Source organism: Synchiropus splendidus, chromosome 18 (assembly GCF_027744825.2).
Source record: "Synchiropus splendidus isolate RoL2022-P1 chromosome 18, RoL_Sspl_1.0, whole genome shotgun sequence".
NCBI classification, from domain to species: domain Eukaryota; kingdom Metazoa; phylum Chordata; class Actinopteri; order Syngnathiformes; family Callionymidae; genus Synchiropus; species Synchiropus splendidus.
This window is the reverse complement of record NC_071351.1, coordinates 6,750,289-6,767,857: the sequence shown is the minus strand read 5'-3', so window position 1 is coordinate 6,767,857 and position 17,569 is coordinate 6,750,289. Positions and strand designations below refer to the sequence as shown.

The window sequence follows — 17,569 nt, the reverse complement described above, 5'->3', positions numbered from 1 at the left end:
CCCAGCACACCGCCAGAGATCCAGGCTGGTAACCAGACTATATTTAAAACCGTCTCGCTGCCAGCATGAGACACCACCTGTCTCCCTCTTGGAGCGCTGAGAATACCGCACCTCATTTTAAACCGCAGTTAAGACCTCCTCTTCTCCAGCTTATTTTAGGGAGCATGATAACACCGGAAGATGCTTTAAACTTTGAAACATATTCCGAGAAAATGGTTTGTCTGGTTGAAACAGTTAGTGGAGAAAATGAAGGGAAAAACATATGTAAAACAATTTTAATAAAAATCCATCTACAGTACAGCCATTTTTTTATTATCATCATCATAAATAAATAAATTAAACCAGTATAACGTGTAACATTCCAATCATTTTGTCTTGAAACGTCTCAGAATGACTTGGATCCTTCATCTGATCACAATAAACCAAGCTTCATGCGCGCGTCAGAGCTACTGCACTGCGACGGACAAACGTTAGATGGCAGCACTGTTTCGTCATTTTGTAAACATTTGTTCGAGGTTTCTTATTGCATAACGGAAAGCCTTAAACGCGCAGATCTATTTTTGCTGAATACGTTAAGAGTCTTTTTGACTTTTAAATATTTGCTTTAAATATCAATTGATGGTTCCCGTCAAGCCTTTAATCTGAAGGCCACAACCGGATGCGCATGGGTTTGTGCGATAAGAGTCGGCAGCTTAGTTCGCGGCGCAGCGCGAAAGTCGTCCGCTCGGAGCCTGACGCCCTGGGACCTGGGGAAGCAGCGCGCGAGCTGATGGCGCAGCCGCCGAGAAGGTAAGTCATGATTCTATATGATCAGTATTTCTGCGTCAGTGGCGCATGTGTCACTGCCCTTGCGCGTCAAAGGCGCAGGTTGTCCACGACATAGCGTCACTTTCCCGCCGCGGGAACGGTCGTCACTAGAACACGTGTGACTTATTGACCAAAGACGCCGATTTATTTCGTGTAGCTTGAAAATATAATGCACATATTCAAGCTGTTTGCTGAAGGTGTTTTACTTTAAATTGAAATAAAAACTGTTTTCATGTTGAGGACTGACATCACTCATGGAAATAAGAGGGCTCGGATTTTCAACTGCGGTTTATCCACAGTATATTACACTAAATACCAATGTTAGAGAGCCCGGTTGACCGCGGTTACAGTGCTGTTGTGGCACTGGAATAAACGTTTGACCGGTGAAAAGAGACAACACTAAGGCGGTTTGTCATTCATCAGATTATGAGGTGGTGCTGTGCAGTGTCTGCTTGTTGTCATTCACTTGAACAACTCTTTGCTTTCTTGTATTTGCATTTCTCTCAGGTGATTTTCATGTACTTTTACATGCCGCACAGACCTGGAACATCGGATGTAACACGCTGTTCAGTGTGTCTCGGTGTCCAGTTGAGATCAATGTTTTCTAAGTTCAAATCCATGAAATGCTTCACCAGATACAAGTGACTCTCCTGCTCTGCAACTTTACACAAGGATCTGTGCAAGATTTTTTTCGCTGCTGTACATTATATTGCTGTGGATTGTTTTGACATCAAGTAAAACAGGGAAGCAGCGTGTGAAAAATGCGGAAGGGAACGTGGCCAGGGCCCGACTGAATGCCAGAGGTCGGGAATTTAGAAAATGATTTGGGAAGATGCGTCTTCAAAAGGCGACTCCAGCACAGTGGTGTGACCTTTTCCGATCCACAGGAGCGTCTTTGTCCCGACAAAACACTGAAAATGAAATCAAAAGCAGTCAGCGACTGTGAATTGAAAGTCAAGTGCGAGTTTGTAGAGTCGACTTGAAACAGTATAATTTCACCAGCGACATGGTGGTAGTGTGGGACTGAGTGAATATTCTCCAGGAGTTTCATCCTCGATCGCGGGCTTCCACGCTGGGCAGGGGTCCGAATATGTCGGCGTGATATTCCCCGGCGGCGGTATGCCCTTGCTGCGGCAGCTTTAATTTCACCACTCCGAGCTATTTTCAAGTTTGCTTTGTGTGCCCCGTCTATAATTGTCTCCCCTTGGCTGCGGGAACACTCAATACCCCGCCGCCCCCTCGCCACCTCCTCCAGCCAAGAGCCACTCTTCTATCTTGAAGTGAACTTTTTCTGGGGACTTGTCTTCAGCGGCTCGTGGGAAACTTCTCCTCCCAGCCTTCCTGTGTCCCAGTGTGACGGACGCGCTCGGCTCTTTCCAGTCATCCGTTATGAATAGCTGTTTTGGCTGCGGCTTTGGTCCCGGTGACCCCCGCTCGCTCCCAAGCTCGGCCCGCTTTGATAACACAACCGCACTTCTCTCCAAGTACCTGAGAAAACATGCTCTTATCATAGACTGTCTCACAGATAAGTGGCCCGAGTCCACTGTGTCTTGTGGCACTAAAACTCTATGAAGTCATTGTCGGATGACAATATGCGACATGTTTGGGTCGATGGTGTTGTAGCTTCAGCATGTTTGAAGGGACACGTGTCGCTCTCAAATGCTAAGGTTGAAGATTCCTCAGCAAGAAGGGAAACGGCAGAGAAAGGAAGCGCCTCAGGAGGATGTGATGGACCTAGAAAGAGCCTCAGCTCCACCTCTCCAGTCGCCATCTCTGCTCTCCACTTTAGACTGACTTTATCCAACGCGGCTAGTGAGGGAACCAGTCAACATTTGGTCACCGAGCCACACTTGGTGGAACAGTGTCACTCCACAGTGACTCATTCTGACTTGCAACATCAGCTTGTGATCCAACTCATGTCCCTGTTGTTGAAGCTTGTAGTCCAATGAGCTGTGGCACTTAACGCTGAGGCGAGGAGCCACTTCGATGTGTGACACATCGTGTGACTAAATCCCAGCCCCATCACCAAAATACAGTGGTGGCAAATCATGGAAGTGAACATGGTTATGGTGAGAATTGATGGTCAAGTGCTGGTGAGGCTTCTAGAAACAGTGGCCTCTCCACACTGGAGAGAGATTTGTTTGTCTCTAGCGTTTTTATTGTCGCCAATTCTGTAAAAGTCAAAACTTTCTCTGGGTTTTATTTTGGTTTTAACTGTGCGTTCAATATAATATATGGCAATACAAAGGTAATGTGGCTGTAACTTCATAAGTACAGTGGTCCCTCGGCTCTCGACCACAATCCGTTCCAGACGGCAGTTTGAGAAGCGAATTGTTCGAACTCTGAATCGATTTTTCCCATTACAATGAATGGAAAAAGAACTAATGCGTTCCAAGCCTTAAAATAGTCTTTTGTGGGAGTGAATGTAGAGTGTCTGCTGCAGGTGCGCTGTTCCTCTATGTGTGTGGCCGCTGCATGTGGGAGGGGTTGCCGAGTGAGTGACGTCTCTCCAGAAGGGAAGAGGTGCCCGGTGCGTGTCCAGCTCTGAATGTGCGCTTCTGTGCAGTTTGGCTGTGACAAAGTCATAAACCAAGTCACACTCTGTCCCAGACTCGCCTCATCCCTGTCCCAGCTCCAGCCCACAACAGGACATCAAACCCTGCACCTCCCCTGTGACACTCTACCAGGGTCCAGTGCGGAGACAGGAAAGGTTTTACACCTCAATATGAAGAAAAAACAGTCAGTAAATGTAGCTAACGGGACACGTCTGCATACAGAGGCTGCGTTATACACAACAACAAAGCGCGTCGTGGGTCAGCTGGTCGGTCCGCGCGCGTTATGTTTTTTCTGGCTTTTTTCGGGGGCGTTCCAGTTCTGGATTTTCGTGGGAAATCCGAAACAAAAAAATCTTGAAATTGTTGTTCGAATTCTGGGACGTTCGAAAACCGAGGTACCACTGTATTTAGATAAACAAAACACAATCGCCGGGGAGCGAGTCGCTTTGACTTGTGAGTGGCAGCTTGGGTTTTTTCAAGCAAAAATGTTGTGGTTTGGTTTGGGTGAAAAAAAAAAAAAAGAAAGAAATGCAGGGAAACAAAGGGGCGGCTTCAGTGGTGAGGATGGCCGTATCTGTGGAGGGGTCAGTGTGTGCTGGCCTCCTCTCTGGCGGCTGAGTGGGGGAGGACTGCGCTGATGTCGCAGTGGACTGCTCTCCGACTCTTATCAGCGAGGCTGTCCAATCCCCCGGAGAACAATATTGTAATGGAAAACATGTCCTAGCTTCATGGCCAGCCGCTTCTATTTAGATCCAGCGTTGGGAAAATAACCAAGTAATAATAGCTCAGGCATGGAAAGCGGTTGAAATCCCACTGTAACTTTTAAGACCAATCACCAGCTCATAAACACATGGTTTAAACTGGAGCTGAAGCATCTGGAGGCTGCTGTTGACTGTGTGTTCCACCTGAAACTGACGTTGCTGCAGGACCTGGTGTGTGTTGATGTGAAGTTGGCAGACCTGCGGCGGCCAGAGCGCCGTTGTGTTTGTGTTGTGGTTGTGAGCACCCAGCCCACGCCAAGTCGAGGAGGGGCCAGTCACAGCCCCAACTCAACACGCTGTGTTTCTCACACTCGGTGATGGTGAGGTCACTGCTTTGTCCAGGTGGCGTACCGGAGGACTGGACTTCCCTCCTCTTCTGAGGGAGTGCAACAAGCATGAGCTGATGAGGCTTCGTGAAACAGTCAGTAGGTGGCGCTCTCAGTTTCAAATGATGTCAAGTTTCATTGAAATAGTCCTTAAAATACTACAATTGTAGACTGACATATGGTGGGCACTGAAAATGAAGACACTCCAGTCAGGAGATGTGGTCTCAGGCCAACAGGAGATGTGGTCTCTGATGTTTGTGGTGCTGTGGTACTGGGGAGTTTTGTCACGAGTAGGTTGGCGCCTCCTATAGATGGATGTAGAGAGGTGAAATGTAGACGCCCGAGTCCTGCTGTGTCTGACCTAGAAGGCAGCTTCGCCTGGCTTTGAAAATGTCCTGGTGGAAACCCTGCATCACTCAGGACATGATGTTGTGAAGTGAACTTGTGAAGTGTGAGTGAGGATCTGTTGTAAAAAAGATGATGCAGCGCCAGGTGTTTTATTTTTTTGTGGCCGATCTCAGGTTCCTTGCTGTCCTGGAAAGGACTCCCTCTTGTCTGTAGCGGTTAGAGCCGACCACTGTTTATCATGTTTTTAGCCTTTAAGGCAATGGGGAACCACGACATACACGTGCTTTGTTTTATTTATTTATTTTTATCTTCGATCAGGGTCGCTGACCTTTTATCTTCTTTTATCTTTTCCACAACAAAGGAGCGGCTCCAGTCAATGTAAAGAAACTCAATAGCCTTTTTCCATCCGCGTTGGAGGCTCATGCTTTGGACGTTATGTCTCAGACATGGACACTTTTCTTCATGAATCCTAGCACATTTATGTATTTTCAAATATTTCTATTTTACTCCTCTGAATGGTTTTCCAGAGGCGCTGATATTTTTAACCATCCTATCTTGGCGGGGGGGGAAAAATCCCATTAGCTTGTCATTATTTCTTCAACTTCCCTTTTTTCTTGTTGTTCTAAACTTTTAGGAGGTGAAGTCACTCACCTCACCGTTGGGCTTCACAGCTTGAAGACATAGATCTGCATCCCTTCCCTGCTGAAGCTCCGCCCATGTTCCTTTGTGCGCCACTAACAAAGACTTATTTTTATCTTGATAGTGTGTCTCGCGTCGCAGAGGCGGCTGGAGGAAGTGGCCTGAGAGAGACAGGAGGAGATAACCTTGCTCCTGATTGTGTAACATCTCCAGCCGACCACTCACTGGTGCGGTTAAACCCACTGGATTCAACATCTATTTTCTGCTGTGAATAATGTGTCGTGCTTCTGTTTTGAATGAGCAAACCATTTTGGGTTTGATGGTGGCAACATTGTTGAAGCCTGCTGCTTCTCTTTCTTCTGGTGATGTTTGACACCGTCTGGTATTTAATCTTATCGCTCCCACACAACCACTCTGACTCAGAGTGCTGTTGTCTCTGGCGCTTTATGATGTATTTACTGCTGAAGAAGATCAAATGACCTTGTTTGACCTGTGTTTTTGTCAATGGCGGCTGCAAATCTGTGGGTTAAGGACACTTTCGCTGGTCAATAGACTTGGAAGACAGGTACTATGTGGCTGTTTGGTTGCTGCTCTGATGTGAACCGAGTGACCACGAGGATTTCACCTGGTTATACATGAAATAGAAGAGTCAAATCTAGATATTTTACATGTATTTCATATCTATTTGAATCCAAGTTTGCATGCCGTGGTGGAGTGGAATGTGACAGAAACCTCATTTATTATTATTGCTTTTTGGTTCACTGGAAAAGTGGCACCTGTTTGTGCTTTTTAGAAGAGAAGCCTGACTGAAATGTTGGATTTCAGCGCAGTTAAAAGCTGTTTTTTTAATGTAATTTAATTCATTTTCACGAGAACTGACCGGCCTTGTGACCCGAAACCATTCCAAACAGCGTGACCCCAACTGTGTAAACTTCCTGTCCAGAAAATACATGTCCTCACACACCGCAGCAACTGCGCGCAACTTCTTTTCTCAGTGCGTTTCGTTTCACTGTCTGTGTGTGTTTGTTCTGATGCAAGTTGCTCAATGGCTGCCCTCCTCTTCTCTCCCAGAGATCTGAGCCCTTCTGCGATTTTCTCCTTCCTAGTTCTCCTGGCTCTCACCTCCGAGGTAAGACATTCATTATGCATGACAATGGAGCCGCTGTGTAATCCAGTCGATCTTCAAAAGTTCCAGTCGCTCAGCTATAGTGTCACCATGCCTTCTTCTGCTCTGACTCTCTGCAGCACTGTCGACCGTGGGGTGGTTCATTTCTACGAACTTGATATTCCAAACTCCAGCACCATCTCTTTACATCATAAGAATGCTGAAAACAACTTCAGCTTTCCCTGAATAAAACACTTGTTGTAATAATTAAAGATAATATAATAATAATATAATAGTAATATTACTGTCAAAAGACTTAACTGAAGCCAACAGTGTTGTAAAAGCACTTTTTATATACATTGAAATGTCTTAAACAATGTGCCATGACTTTGCTTTTCCTCCGTGATTGTAGAGAGCAGGAAGACTGGAAAGGCACTGAAGCGAGTGCACACCTCCAGCAGATGCATGTTTTTTTTGTTTTGTTTTTTTTACCCCAAATCACGATATAATTCATTACATTTTTTGAGCATTTGAAATATTATTTGACGCAATGAGCTCAATGAAACAGCATGTGGCAGTAGCTAACCTTAGCTAGTCCTGAAAGTTTCATTGAAATTGGGGCTGTAACAACTTGTCAAAGTAGTTGTCTATAATCGACTGTTAGTTTAGTTCCCGACGGGTCCACGAGTCGACTTGTCATGATGTCATTGCACGTACTCGGACTACGGGACCATTGTGACCTAACTATGGGCTCATTTCATTAAAGGAGGACACATCAAAGGACACCAAGCTTTCACACCACGTTTGTAGGAATTACAATTCAAATATAGTTCAGAACATTTTACTCAATACTCGTGTTGACATATTTCTTTTTTCAACTACCAATTTATGAACTGCAGCCTTCTCTAGTCTCTAGTCGGAGCAATAAGAAATTGAAAACACTCCATTCAAACTAAAGAAATCTGAGGCTCATCTGAGTTTTAAACAAGTGGTTGAGAAGTCTTGTCATCGATTTAGAAGTTTATTTTGCTGCTCAATGCAGCGCTGGAAAACCCTTCTGAACAGATTTATTTTTGCTTTGTAGGATTGCCTTTGATGTTTTCACTCGTGTATCAAAGGTCTTTGACCGGTGCATGTGAACATGAGGTCTCGTTCTGTGGCCGTCTTGTCAGGTGTGCGTGTCGGAGGATGTGAGCCCTCAGTTTTCCACTGAGGAAGAAGAGCAGAAGAACCTGGGCGACATGTCGGCTGTACTCGGGATGTCCCGGGCGCATATCCTGGCAGCTCAGTTTCAGTGCTACCTGAAAATAATCCACGATCCACCGCGGACCGATGAAGGTAACACCTCTGCTGGGAATCCAGGAATGAAAGGTCGCACCTTTTTGGTGCTCAGAACGATTTATATACTGGTTCAGATTCGATTGTAGGTTGTTGCCTTGTTTTCATCTTTGAAATAATTTTTTCAAAGAAAGCACTCACGACTGGTGTTGAGTCCAGATTGTGTGGAGTGTGTGGCCCCTAAATGGACCCCGAATCACATGATGGCTGCCCAAAGAATGTGGTCACATGTCAAGGACCACCGCCGCAGAAAGCGCTGCATCACTGGTTCAGGTGGTCCAGAAGCTTGGTGGCACGCGTTGCATTCTTCACATTCATGCTCCAGAGTCATGAGCTGGTGTGTGTGTGTGTGCGTGTGTGTGTGTGTGGCCAGAGAGGGAGGATGTCGGTCTGAAAGCAAGGAAGCGCTGGCTTTGTCTCTGCACACCAACATGTTAGGAGCTGCTCGGCTTCACAAGCTGCGATGTTTCCGTCCTTTGTTGATGAGCTCGGCGCAGGCTCCCACTTGCTCCCAGTCCAGTGAAATGGTCACCACCGGCTTTTCACCACATCCAAGTTCTGACTGTTGTTACGCAGAAAATAAATAGCTTTTATTCATGATAGAAATTCAATGGGCAGCCTGTTGGTGCGCTGCCTCGCTCCCATATCCCCTTAATGCTGGAAGGTCTGAACTACTTTAGTACGTGAAGAAGTGACCAGTCGACTCGTCCTCACCCTCCTCAGCGACCAGTCGACTAGTCCTCACCCTCCTCAGCGACCAGTCGACTAGTCCTCACCCTCCTCAGCGACCAGTCGACTAGTCCTCACCCTCCTCAGTGACCAGTCGACTAGTCCTCACCCTCCTTAGCGACCAGTCTTCACCCTCCTCAGTGATCAGTCAACTAGTCTTCATCCTCCCCAGTGACCAGTCGACTAGCCCTCACACTCCTCAGTGACCAGTCGACTAGTCCTCACCCTCCTCAGCGACCAGTCGACGAGCCCTCACCCTCCTCAGTGACCAGTCGACTCGTCCTCACCCTCCTTAGCGACCAGTCTTCACCCTCCTCAGTGATCAGTCGACTAGTCTTCATCCTCCCCAGTGACCAGTCAACTAGCCCTCACACTCCTCAGTGACCAGTCGACTAGTCCTCACCCTCCTCAGCCACCAGTCAACTAGTCCTCACCCTCCTCAGCGACCAGTCTACTCGTCCTCACCCTCCTCAGCGACCAGTCTACTCGTCCTCACCCTCCTCAGCCACCAGTCGACTAGTCGTCACCCACCTCAGCGACCAGTCGACTAGTCCTCACCCTCCTCAGCGACCAGTCGACTAGTCCTCACCCTCCTCAGCCACCAGTCGACTAGTCCTCACCCTCCTCAGCGACCAGTCTACTCGTCCTCACCCTCCTCAGCGACCAGTCTACTCGTCCTCACCCTCCTCAGCCACCAGTCGACTAGTCCTCACCCTCCTCAGCGACCAGTCTACTCGTCCTCACCCTCCTCAGCCACCAGTCGACTAGTCGTCACCCACCTCAGCGACCAGTCTACTAGTCCTCACCCTCCTCAGCGACCAGTCGACGAGCCCTCATACTCCTCAGTGACCAGTTGACTCGTCCTCACCCTCCTCAGGGACCAGTCTTCACCCTCCTCAGTGATCAGTCGACTCGTCCTCGCCTTCTTCAGCGACCAGTCTTCACCCTCCTCAGTGATCAGTCGACTCGTCCTCGCCTTCTTCAGCGACCAGTCTTCACCCTCCTCAGTGATCAGTCGACTAGTCCTCATCCTCCTCAACTACCAGTCGACTAGTCAGCGCACAGGTCCGCCACTTGTGGTGTTCCTCAAAATGTTTGTTTGAAAGTTACGTTTGGCTTTAGTCTCTAGACTGCTCCCATACTAGGGACATGTTGGGTTGCCATGGTGCCACATCACCAGTCCATAGACCTGCTGCTCTTGTCAGCGACTTGTTTACCTTTCGTCTATGTGATGCAAACAAAGTTGTTTGGCTGTTATTGTCATTATTTGAATGCTCTCTGTCTCTCCTCTCAGGTCACTTCTGCAACCGTACGTGGGACGGTTGGCTGTGCTGGGGGGACTCTCCTCCAGGGACGGTGTCCCAGATGTGCCCCGAATACTTTCTTGACTTCGACCCTGCAGGTGAGGAAATGCAGGTGCATTCACCGTCTGCCAAGCTGCGTGAAGACTTCAACCTTGTTGTCCTGCAGAGAAGGTGACCAAAGTGTGTAACCCGGATGGTCAGTGGTTCCACCACCCGGAGAGCAACAGAGTCTGGACCAACTACACCCAGTGTCAGGCCTACACCAAGGGCAAACTCAATGTCAGTGTTCCGTGTGTGACAGCAGATGAATGAATGGAGACTGAAGACAAGACATGTCTTTCTCTCTTTCAGTTTGCCATCAGTTTGTACTACCTGGCCATGGTGGGCCACGGTCTCTCCATCATCTCCCTGATCATCTGCCTGGTCATCTTCTCCTACCTCAAGTGAGTCGAGCGGTCACGTCAGGAGAGCCAAAATATTTCAGAAGGTTATGAGCTCATCCGTCACCTTTATTGGCGAAGGAATAGTTGAAAACAACAACAAAAAATACACAGACACTTGCTTGAATAATTGTGTTTATTCAAGAAAACAATAGCTTTATATAGATATCATTCAATATTATCATATGGTGTCAGGAGTTGTGTCAGTTTAGTTCACTGAAGTGTTACAACATATTTAAGTGTGTGTGACTTGACTGTTTTTTTCTTTATTTTCACATTGAAAGGATTGATGTCGAGCTATTTTGTAATCTATTTTGTTGCTGTTTTTTTTATTTATTTATCAGTGTTTATCTTTGTAACATCTTTGTAGGGAATTCATGCTTCACTCAGCTTTTGAATTTGTGTTGAAAAATTATTTTGCAGTATAGAAAAAAAGAGCTTGAGCTTAAGGCTGGTGGGGAGTCACGTGTATATCCAGTCGGTTTAGTGCCGTTTAGTCGTGACTGGTGTTGAGAGAATGAAAAAAAATTGTTGCAGTTTTGTGACCATTTTTTAATGGAAAAAAATTGTCACAAAAATACGTCGGTATTATTATTAAATATCGGCGTATTTTATTTTAGTATTGTTTAAAAAAAGCTATGCCGATATTTAATAATAATAATAATAAATTGTTTTGGAGATGCATTAAATCCACCCACCACTAGTGGGCAGCAAACCCTCAGTAATCCGACCTCTGTACTCACCCTAACCCTACTAACCCTCACCCTAACCATGAGATCAGTGGCAGTATTTATGGCCATGTATTGCATCGCTTGCTTCCTAATACAAAGGAAATACATGACATTCACCCACTGTCTTTAATTTGACATGTGGGTGTGCGATGTCAACACTGAGGACAGTTTCAGAGACTGGAAATTCAAATCTAAAGTCATCATCACACTGAAGAGAAAAAAGATTCTTCACTCTATTTATAGAGTTACATTTTTTTTTGACTGTGTTGTAAACTGTTCGCAGTGAGTTTGTCAGAAAAGATGACAAACCATGGAATGGTTCCAGAAAAAAAAGGAAGGTGTTTCATTGACAAAACTCTGAAAAAGAGCTTTTAAATCCAGCGAGGAGTGAACTCCGGCAGAGGAACGTTGCCTCACAACCATTTTTTGAACGTCATGACATGAAGGCTGCCGTGATGAAAGAGTCCTTTCACCTGTTGTGTTGCAGGAGTCTGAGCTGCCAACGCATTTCCCTCCACAAAAACATGTTTCTGTCCTTCATCTTCAACTCTGTGGTCACCATTGTCTGGCTGTCACTGACGGTGGCCAACAACCAGGCCATCCACAGCAGCAACCCTGTGAGCGGGCGCCCGCCCTCCTCTCCTCTCCTCTCCTCCCTTGTCAGCGGCAGCGTTGTAACCAATGAAACGGCCAACAGGTGGGCTGCAAGGTGCTGGTGATGCTGAATCAGTACACGTCCACGTCCAACTACTTCTGGATGCTGTGCGAGGGCATCTACCTGCACACGCTCATCATCGTGGCTGTGTTCATGGGCGAGCAGCAGCTCTTCTGGTACTACGTGCTGGGCTGGGGTGAGTCCACCAGTCCGCCGCCTCCTTCTCCATCCATGCACTTCTGAACATGTACAGATACCACATGAAGGTTACTGTGAATTGAAGTGGCTGTTCTCAGCTCTGTCTGTGACCCATGGTTTGTCCATCATCCCAAGGTTTCCCCATCGTTCCTGCCGCCACGTACGCCGTCGCACGAGGCCTCTTCTATGACGACAGGTAGACTCTGTCTCTGTGTGTGTGTGTGTGAGAGACAAATCGTGTGTGTGTGTGTGAGAGAGAGAGAGAGACAAATCATGCGTGTGTGTGTGAGGGAGACAAATCGTGCGTGTGTGTGTGTGAGTGAGTGAGTGTGTGTGTGAGTGAGTGTGTGTGTGTGTGAGAGATACAAATCATGTGTGTGTGAGAGAGAGACAAATCGTGTGTGTGTGTGTGTGTGTGTGTGTGTGTGTGTGTGAGAGAGAGAGAGAGAAATCATGCGTGTGTGTGTGTGTGTGTGTGTGAGAGAGAGACAAATCATGCGTGTGTGTGTGTGTGTGTGTGTGAGAGAGAGACAAATCATGCGTGTGTGTGTGTGTGTGTGTGTGAGAGAGAGAGAGAGAAATCATGCGTGTGTGTGTGTGTGTGAGAGAGAGACAAATCATGCGTGTGTGTGTGTGTGTGTGTGTGAGAGAGAGACAAATCATGCGTGTGTGTGTGTGTGTGTGTGTGAGAGAGAGAGAGAGAAATCATGCGTGTGTGTGTGTGTGTGAGAGAGAGACAAATCATGCGTGTGTGTGTGTGAGAGAGAGACAAATCATGCGTGTGTGTGTGTGTGTGTGTGTGAGAGAGAGACAAATCATGCGTGTGTGTGTGTGTGAGGGAGACAAATCGTGCGTGTGTGTGTGAGTGTGGGTGTGTGTGTGAGAGACAAATCATGGGTGTGTGTGTGTGTGTGTGCGAGAGACAAATTGTGTGTGTGTGTGAGAGACACAAATCATGCGTGTGTGTGTGAGTGTGTGTGTGTGTGAGTGAGTGAGTGTGTGTGTGTGAGTGTGTGTGTGTGTGAGTGAGTGTGTGTGTGTGTGAGTGTGTGTGTGAGAGACACAAATCGTGTGTGTGTGTGTGAGAGAGACAAATCATGCGTGTGTGAGAGAGAGACAAATCGTGCGTGTGTGTCTGTGTGTGTGAGAGACAAATCATGCAAGTGTGTGTGTGTGTGTCTCAGGTGCTGGATCAGCACACACACTCATCTTCTCTACATCATTCATGGACCCATCCAGGCTGCTCTCCTGGTGAGTCTTTTTAACACGCTCTTTGGAAGGAAGCTCACCAATGAAATCAGTGTCTTCGTCTGTTTCTGTCATGAATTCATGAAAAGTAACCTGGGGGAAACATGTTGGAGTGACCTGTCACGTCTCTCTGCCGGCTGCTCCAGGTGAACCTCTTCTTCCTGCTCAACATCATCCGGCTGCTGATCACCAAACTGAAGAAGACGCACAGTGCTGAGTCCACGGCCTACATGAAGGCGGTGCGGGCCACGCTCATCCTGATCCCCCTGCTGGGGGTGCAGTTCATCCCCTGGAGGCCGGAGGGCCGCATCAGCCAGGCGGTTTACGACTTCTTCATGAACATCTTTTGTCACTTCCAGGTGATACACTCGCGTCGTCTTCAACATTTCATTCAGCAGAGACAGGCAGGAAGATCCACAGCTTCAGACAAATGCATTTAAATAGATCATGATCTGGCTTTATTGAGAGGACGCTGCTGTGTGACCTGTTCTGTTGAACCCTGAACAATGACAAATATGAACCAGACTTGGGTCCTGGTCCATATGAAGTCCGTCAACGTTGAGTGAGTCTGTGTTTGCAGGGCCTCCTGGTGGCGATTATATTCTGCTTCTGCAATGCTGAGGTGAGTTGTTGGAGCTTCAGGGTCATGTAGTCACACCTCACTCTGTCGCATGAAATCAGAAGCAACTAAAGATGTTTTATCCCGTGACGCTGGATGGATGTCGGCTCTCAGGCGCAGACGGCTCTGAAGAGGAAGTGGACGCAGTGGCAGTCGGCCTGGGGGAAGACCGGCTGGGGAGGGATGCCCCTCACCACCAGCCACTGCAACTACCACACCAACTCCATCACCGAGTCCAGCCGCGCCACCGTCTCACAGCCGGCCGAGCAGAGGCCGGCCGACGACGGACCGGGGGGCGCCAGTGGGTCGTGGGGGAACGGGGAGGTGAGCCAGCTGCCGCCCACTGACTTCTTATCAGAGGGCGGATGTTGATTCACACCGTGTGAAAAGATAATGGTGAGTCACAAACGCGTAAAATACTGAAAACCAAAACAGTTTGCCATGTATTTAAAGTCCATCATTTCCATGTGAAAATAAAGAAAAAGCCGCCAACATCTTCAGCACACACTTCAATATGTTGTAACACAACATACAGTATGTCGTTGTTTAATGATATGTACATATCGCTGTTGTTTTCTTGAATCACCACAATAATTCAAGCAGGTGTACGTGTTTTTTTGTTGTTGTTTTCGACTGTTATATGGCCAATAAAGGTGATGGATGAGCTCATAAGCTTCATAACCTTCAGAAATATTTTAGCGTGTAGATGTAGTATTGTAAACCCAGGATTAGAAAATAGCCTGTTGGCTATTCCATGCTTTTCTATGAATCTGAATGTATTTTGTGTAACCTTTTTATTTAATAGTTCATGTCTAGATACAAGCAACTCATTCGTCGAGCACTTACTGTTTTGTCCGTCTCTTTAAATGCATTTATATGTGAAGAAGTGAGCAAACACATGGCACATCGTGATGTTGAACCATTTTCTGTGCAAGTTAGCTGTCTTTGATCGCTTTGAGACGTGTATTCAGTGTGAACAGGAACATGAATAAACGACAGTGAGCAGAACCTCGTGTGAACTCGGTCCTCAAATTCGGGTCTTTTTTTTTTCTTCGCTGTCATATAAAAATGTCCGGACGGTGGCAGGAAAGAGCAGCTGTTTTCAGCTGGTAGGTGTCCGTGAGGAACGGACTGCGTCCCAACTGTCTTGCCTTCCGTTTAAAAACCTAAGACATAACGTTTGCATATGATCAATGTCATAAAATTAACTTAAAAAAAAAAAAGTTTTAGTTGCAGGTCCCGCCGAGATTTGAACTCGGATCACTGGATTCAAAGTCCAGAGTGCTAACCATTACACCACGGGACCAGCTGGCGGCGTGACGGACTAAATCTAACCTTATATATATATGGTGTTGCGTTTCACATAGAAAACTACTGCCAGTGTTGGGGAAAAAAACACAGCAGTTTTACTCAATTCTAAGTGCGTTTGTTTCACACAGCCGATTCTGTTTCTCGTACTCACATCGATCATTCAGCAGACGCCTTGATCCGAGGCGTCCACACGCTTGGATCATCCTCAGATCTCGTCCTGCTGTCTGTGACTGTAACGTAGAGGAGGGTTAAATCGGACCGAATGACGTGTGTATTGCCAATATTGAGATCCTGGATGTAATTCTCGGATGGCCGCGTGGGGGCAGCTGTGCTCCCTATTTAAGGATCGACTGTTAATAATAAACGTTGGCGTTTCTAGTTGGGTTTTTAGCAGATGGAAGCGTCAACTCTCGGTGTTTAACTCTGCTCTGTATGGCGCGGGCGTCGTGTCGCATGCGGCTGCATCCGTCCACAGATGACGCGGAGGTTCTCTGAGGAGACGTCACCTGATGTCATGCAGCTTAATCTATACCGACAGTTTAAAGGCGATCACAGTCCCCGGCACCTGAGCACAGCCGTCCCACTTGACCTCCACAGCCGTCCGGCCAACACATCCACGCAGGAATATCTCTGGCCATAAATCATAAGGGGGTCGGGCTGCGTTTAACAACGCGAAGGACGATGCACAGACTGTTGGTTCTGGCGCTTGTTCCGGACGGACGGACGACATGACGCGACCAAAGTCAAGTGAAGAGGCGGAGCTGAGGGTGAAAATACCTGCAGGCAAAGCTCCATAATCGCAATGCACCTTTAACTTAATCCTATTTTCCAGATAATCTCAACACAAATGGGTCTATTTTACGACCTGATTGCTTCCTCACCTTCATGGATGTTTTTATTTCAACGCCTTTTATCTTCATTCCTAAGCAGTTATAAGCTATATATATATATATATATATATATATATATATATATATATATATATATATATATATATACAGTGGTACGTCGGTTCTTGATCACAATCCGTTCCAGTCACCGTTCGAGAAGCGATTTGTTCGAAATCTGAATCGATTTTTCCCATTACAATGAATGGAAAAAGAACTAATGCGTTCCAAGCCTTAAAATAGTCTTTTGTAGGAGTGAATGTAGAGTGTCTGCTGCAGGTGCGCTGTTCCTCTATGTGTGCGGCCGCTGCATGTGGGAGGGGTTGCCGAGTGAGTGACGTCTCTCCAGAAGTGAAGAGGTGCCCGGTGCGTGTCCAGCTCTGAATGTGCGCTTCTGTGCAGTTTGGCTGTGACAAAGTCATAAACCAAGTCACGCTCTGTCCCAGACTCGCCTCATCCCTGTCCCAGCTCCAGCCCACAACAGGACATCAAACCCTGCACCTCCCCTGTGACACTCTACCAGGGTCCAGTGTGGAGACAGGAAAGGTTTTACACCTCAATATGAAGAACAAAACAGTCAGTACATGTAGCTAACGGGACACGTCTGCATACAGAGGCTGCACTGGTTTTTCCGGCTTTATTCGGGGGAGTTCGAGTTCTGGATTTTTGTTTGAAATCAGAAGCAAAAAAATCTCGAAATTTTTGTTCAAACTCCGATTTGTTCGTATTCCGGGTCATTCGAAAACCGAGGCACCACTGTATGTGTATATATATATATATATATATATATATATATATATATATATATATATATACACACACACACACACACAGTTTCATTCCGTAAACTCAGAAGTCAATAACATTTCTCTCACTCTTAAAAATATGAAGTAAGCATAGCTTATCCAGCAGCCTCTAGATGGGTGTGTAAGCAGCGACTGAAGCGGCTCCGTCTGCAGGCTCTTCCTTGTCTGTTCAGAGTTAATGAAGCCTGACAATTCTCTGTTGCTGTAAACAATTAGAGTGAGCAAGAGGTGCAGGACGCAACAATAGCACACTTCTCTCCCCTCCCATGGATGAAATAAGACGTGACAGCCGTGAGTTGTTCTGAAGGTGAATGTGAATTCTAACTCACCAAGGGTCACCATTAAACGGAGCAGCCAGACTGAAATCTTCATCTGCAACGGCTTGACTCGGTCCACTCTGGCTTGCCCCACTGACTCCACCTAGATGGACACACCTGGAAAATAGAGGTTCCTCATCCTCCTATCAGGCTTCTGTCTATCGCCGATGTTTCCTTAAATTCAATGATTTCCAAATGTGTTCATGTTCATTCACACACACACACACACACACACACACACACACACACACACACACACACACACACACACACACACACTCGTAGGTCTTTGCTGACAGTACAGGTCTGTTTGTGGGAGTTCTGCTCCACACAGTCCACAGTCTGTGGGTCGGATCAGAGGCGCCTCACCTGGTGGGACACTGAGCTAAAACACGACTTCAGACTGATTTACAGCGTTTGCTGGTCCACAGGAATGAAGATGCAG

The 17,569-nt window shown here is 46.9% G+C and overlaps 1 protein-coding gene and 1 non-coding gene across 5 annotated transcripts; one reads left to right on the top strand and one right to left on the bottom strand.

The window, feature by feature from the left end:
* Nucleotides 1-680: 680 nt before the first annotated feature.
* LOC128749924 (calcitonin gene-related peptide type 1 receptor-like) lies at nt 681-14,800 on the top strand. 4 transcript variants are annotated; one of them, XM_053849935.1, is made up of 13 exons: nt 681-789; nt 6,508-6,565; nt 7,714-7,879; nt 9,903-10,010; nt 10,079-10,191; nt 10,264-10,355; nt 11,571-11,700; nt 11,781-11,934; nt 12,072-12,132; nt 13,121-13,187; nt 13,331-13,543; nt 13,765-13,806; nt 13,918-14,800. In XM_053849935.1, exons 1-13 carry the CDS (start codon nt 770-772, stop codon nt 14,173-14,175), a joined length of 1,482 nt encoding a protein of 493 aa, XP_053705910.1. In that variant the 5' UTR covers nt 681-769; the 3' UTR covers nt 14,176-14,800. The 4 variants fall into 4 exon arrangements, with proteins under 4 accessions (XP_053705910.1, XP_053705913.1, XP_053705912.1 ...); XM_053849937.1 differs by lacking the exon at nt 681-789 and adding an exon at nt 796-5,663; XM_053849938.1 differs by lacking the exon at nt 6,508-6,565 and having other exon boundaries at nt 736-789.
* A 237-nt stretch (nt 14,801-15,037) lies between these two features.
* Nucleotides 15,038-15,109, bottom strand: trnaq-uug (transfer RNA glutamine (anticodon UUG)). The gene has a single exon. It is a non-coding gene; the product is annotated as a tRNA-Gln (tRNA).
* Between the last annotated feature and the right edge of the window lie 2,460 nt (nt 15,110-17,569).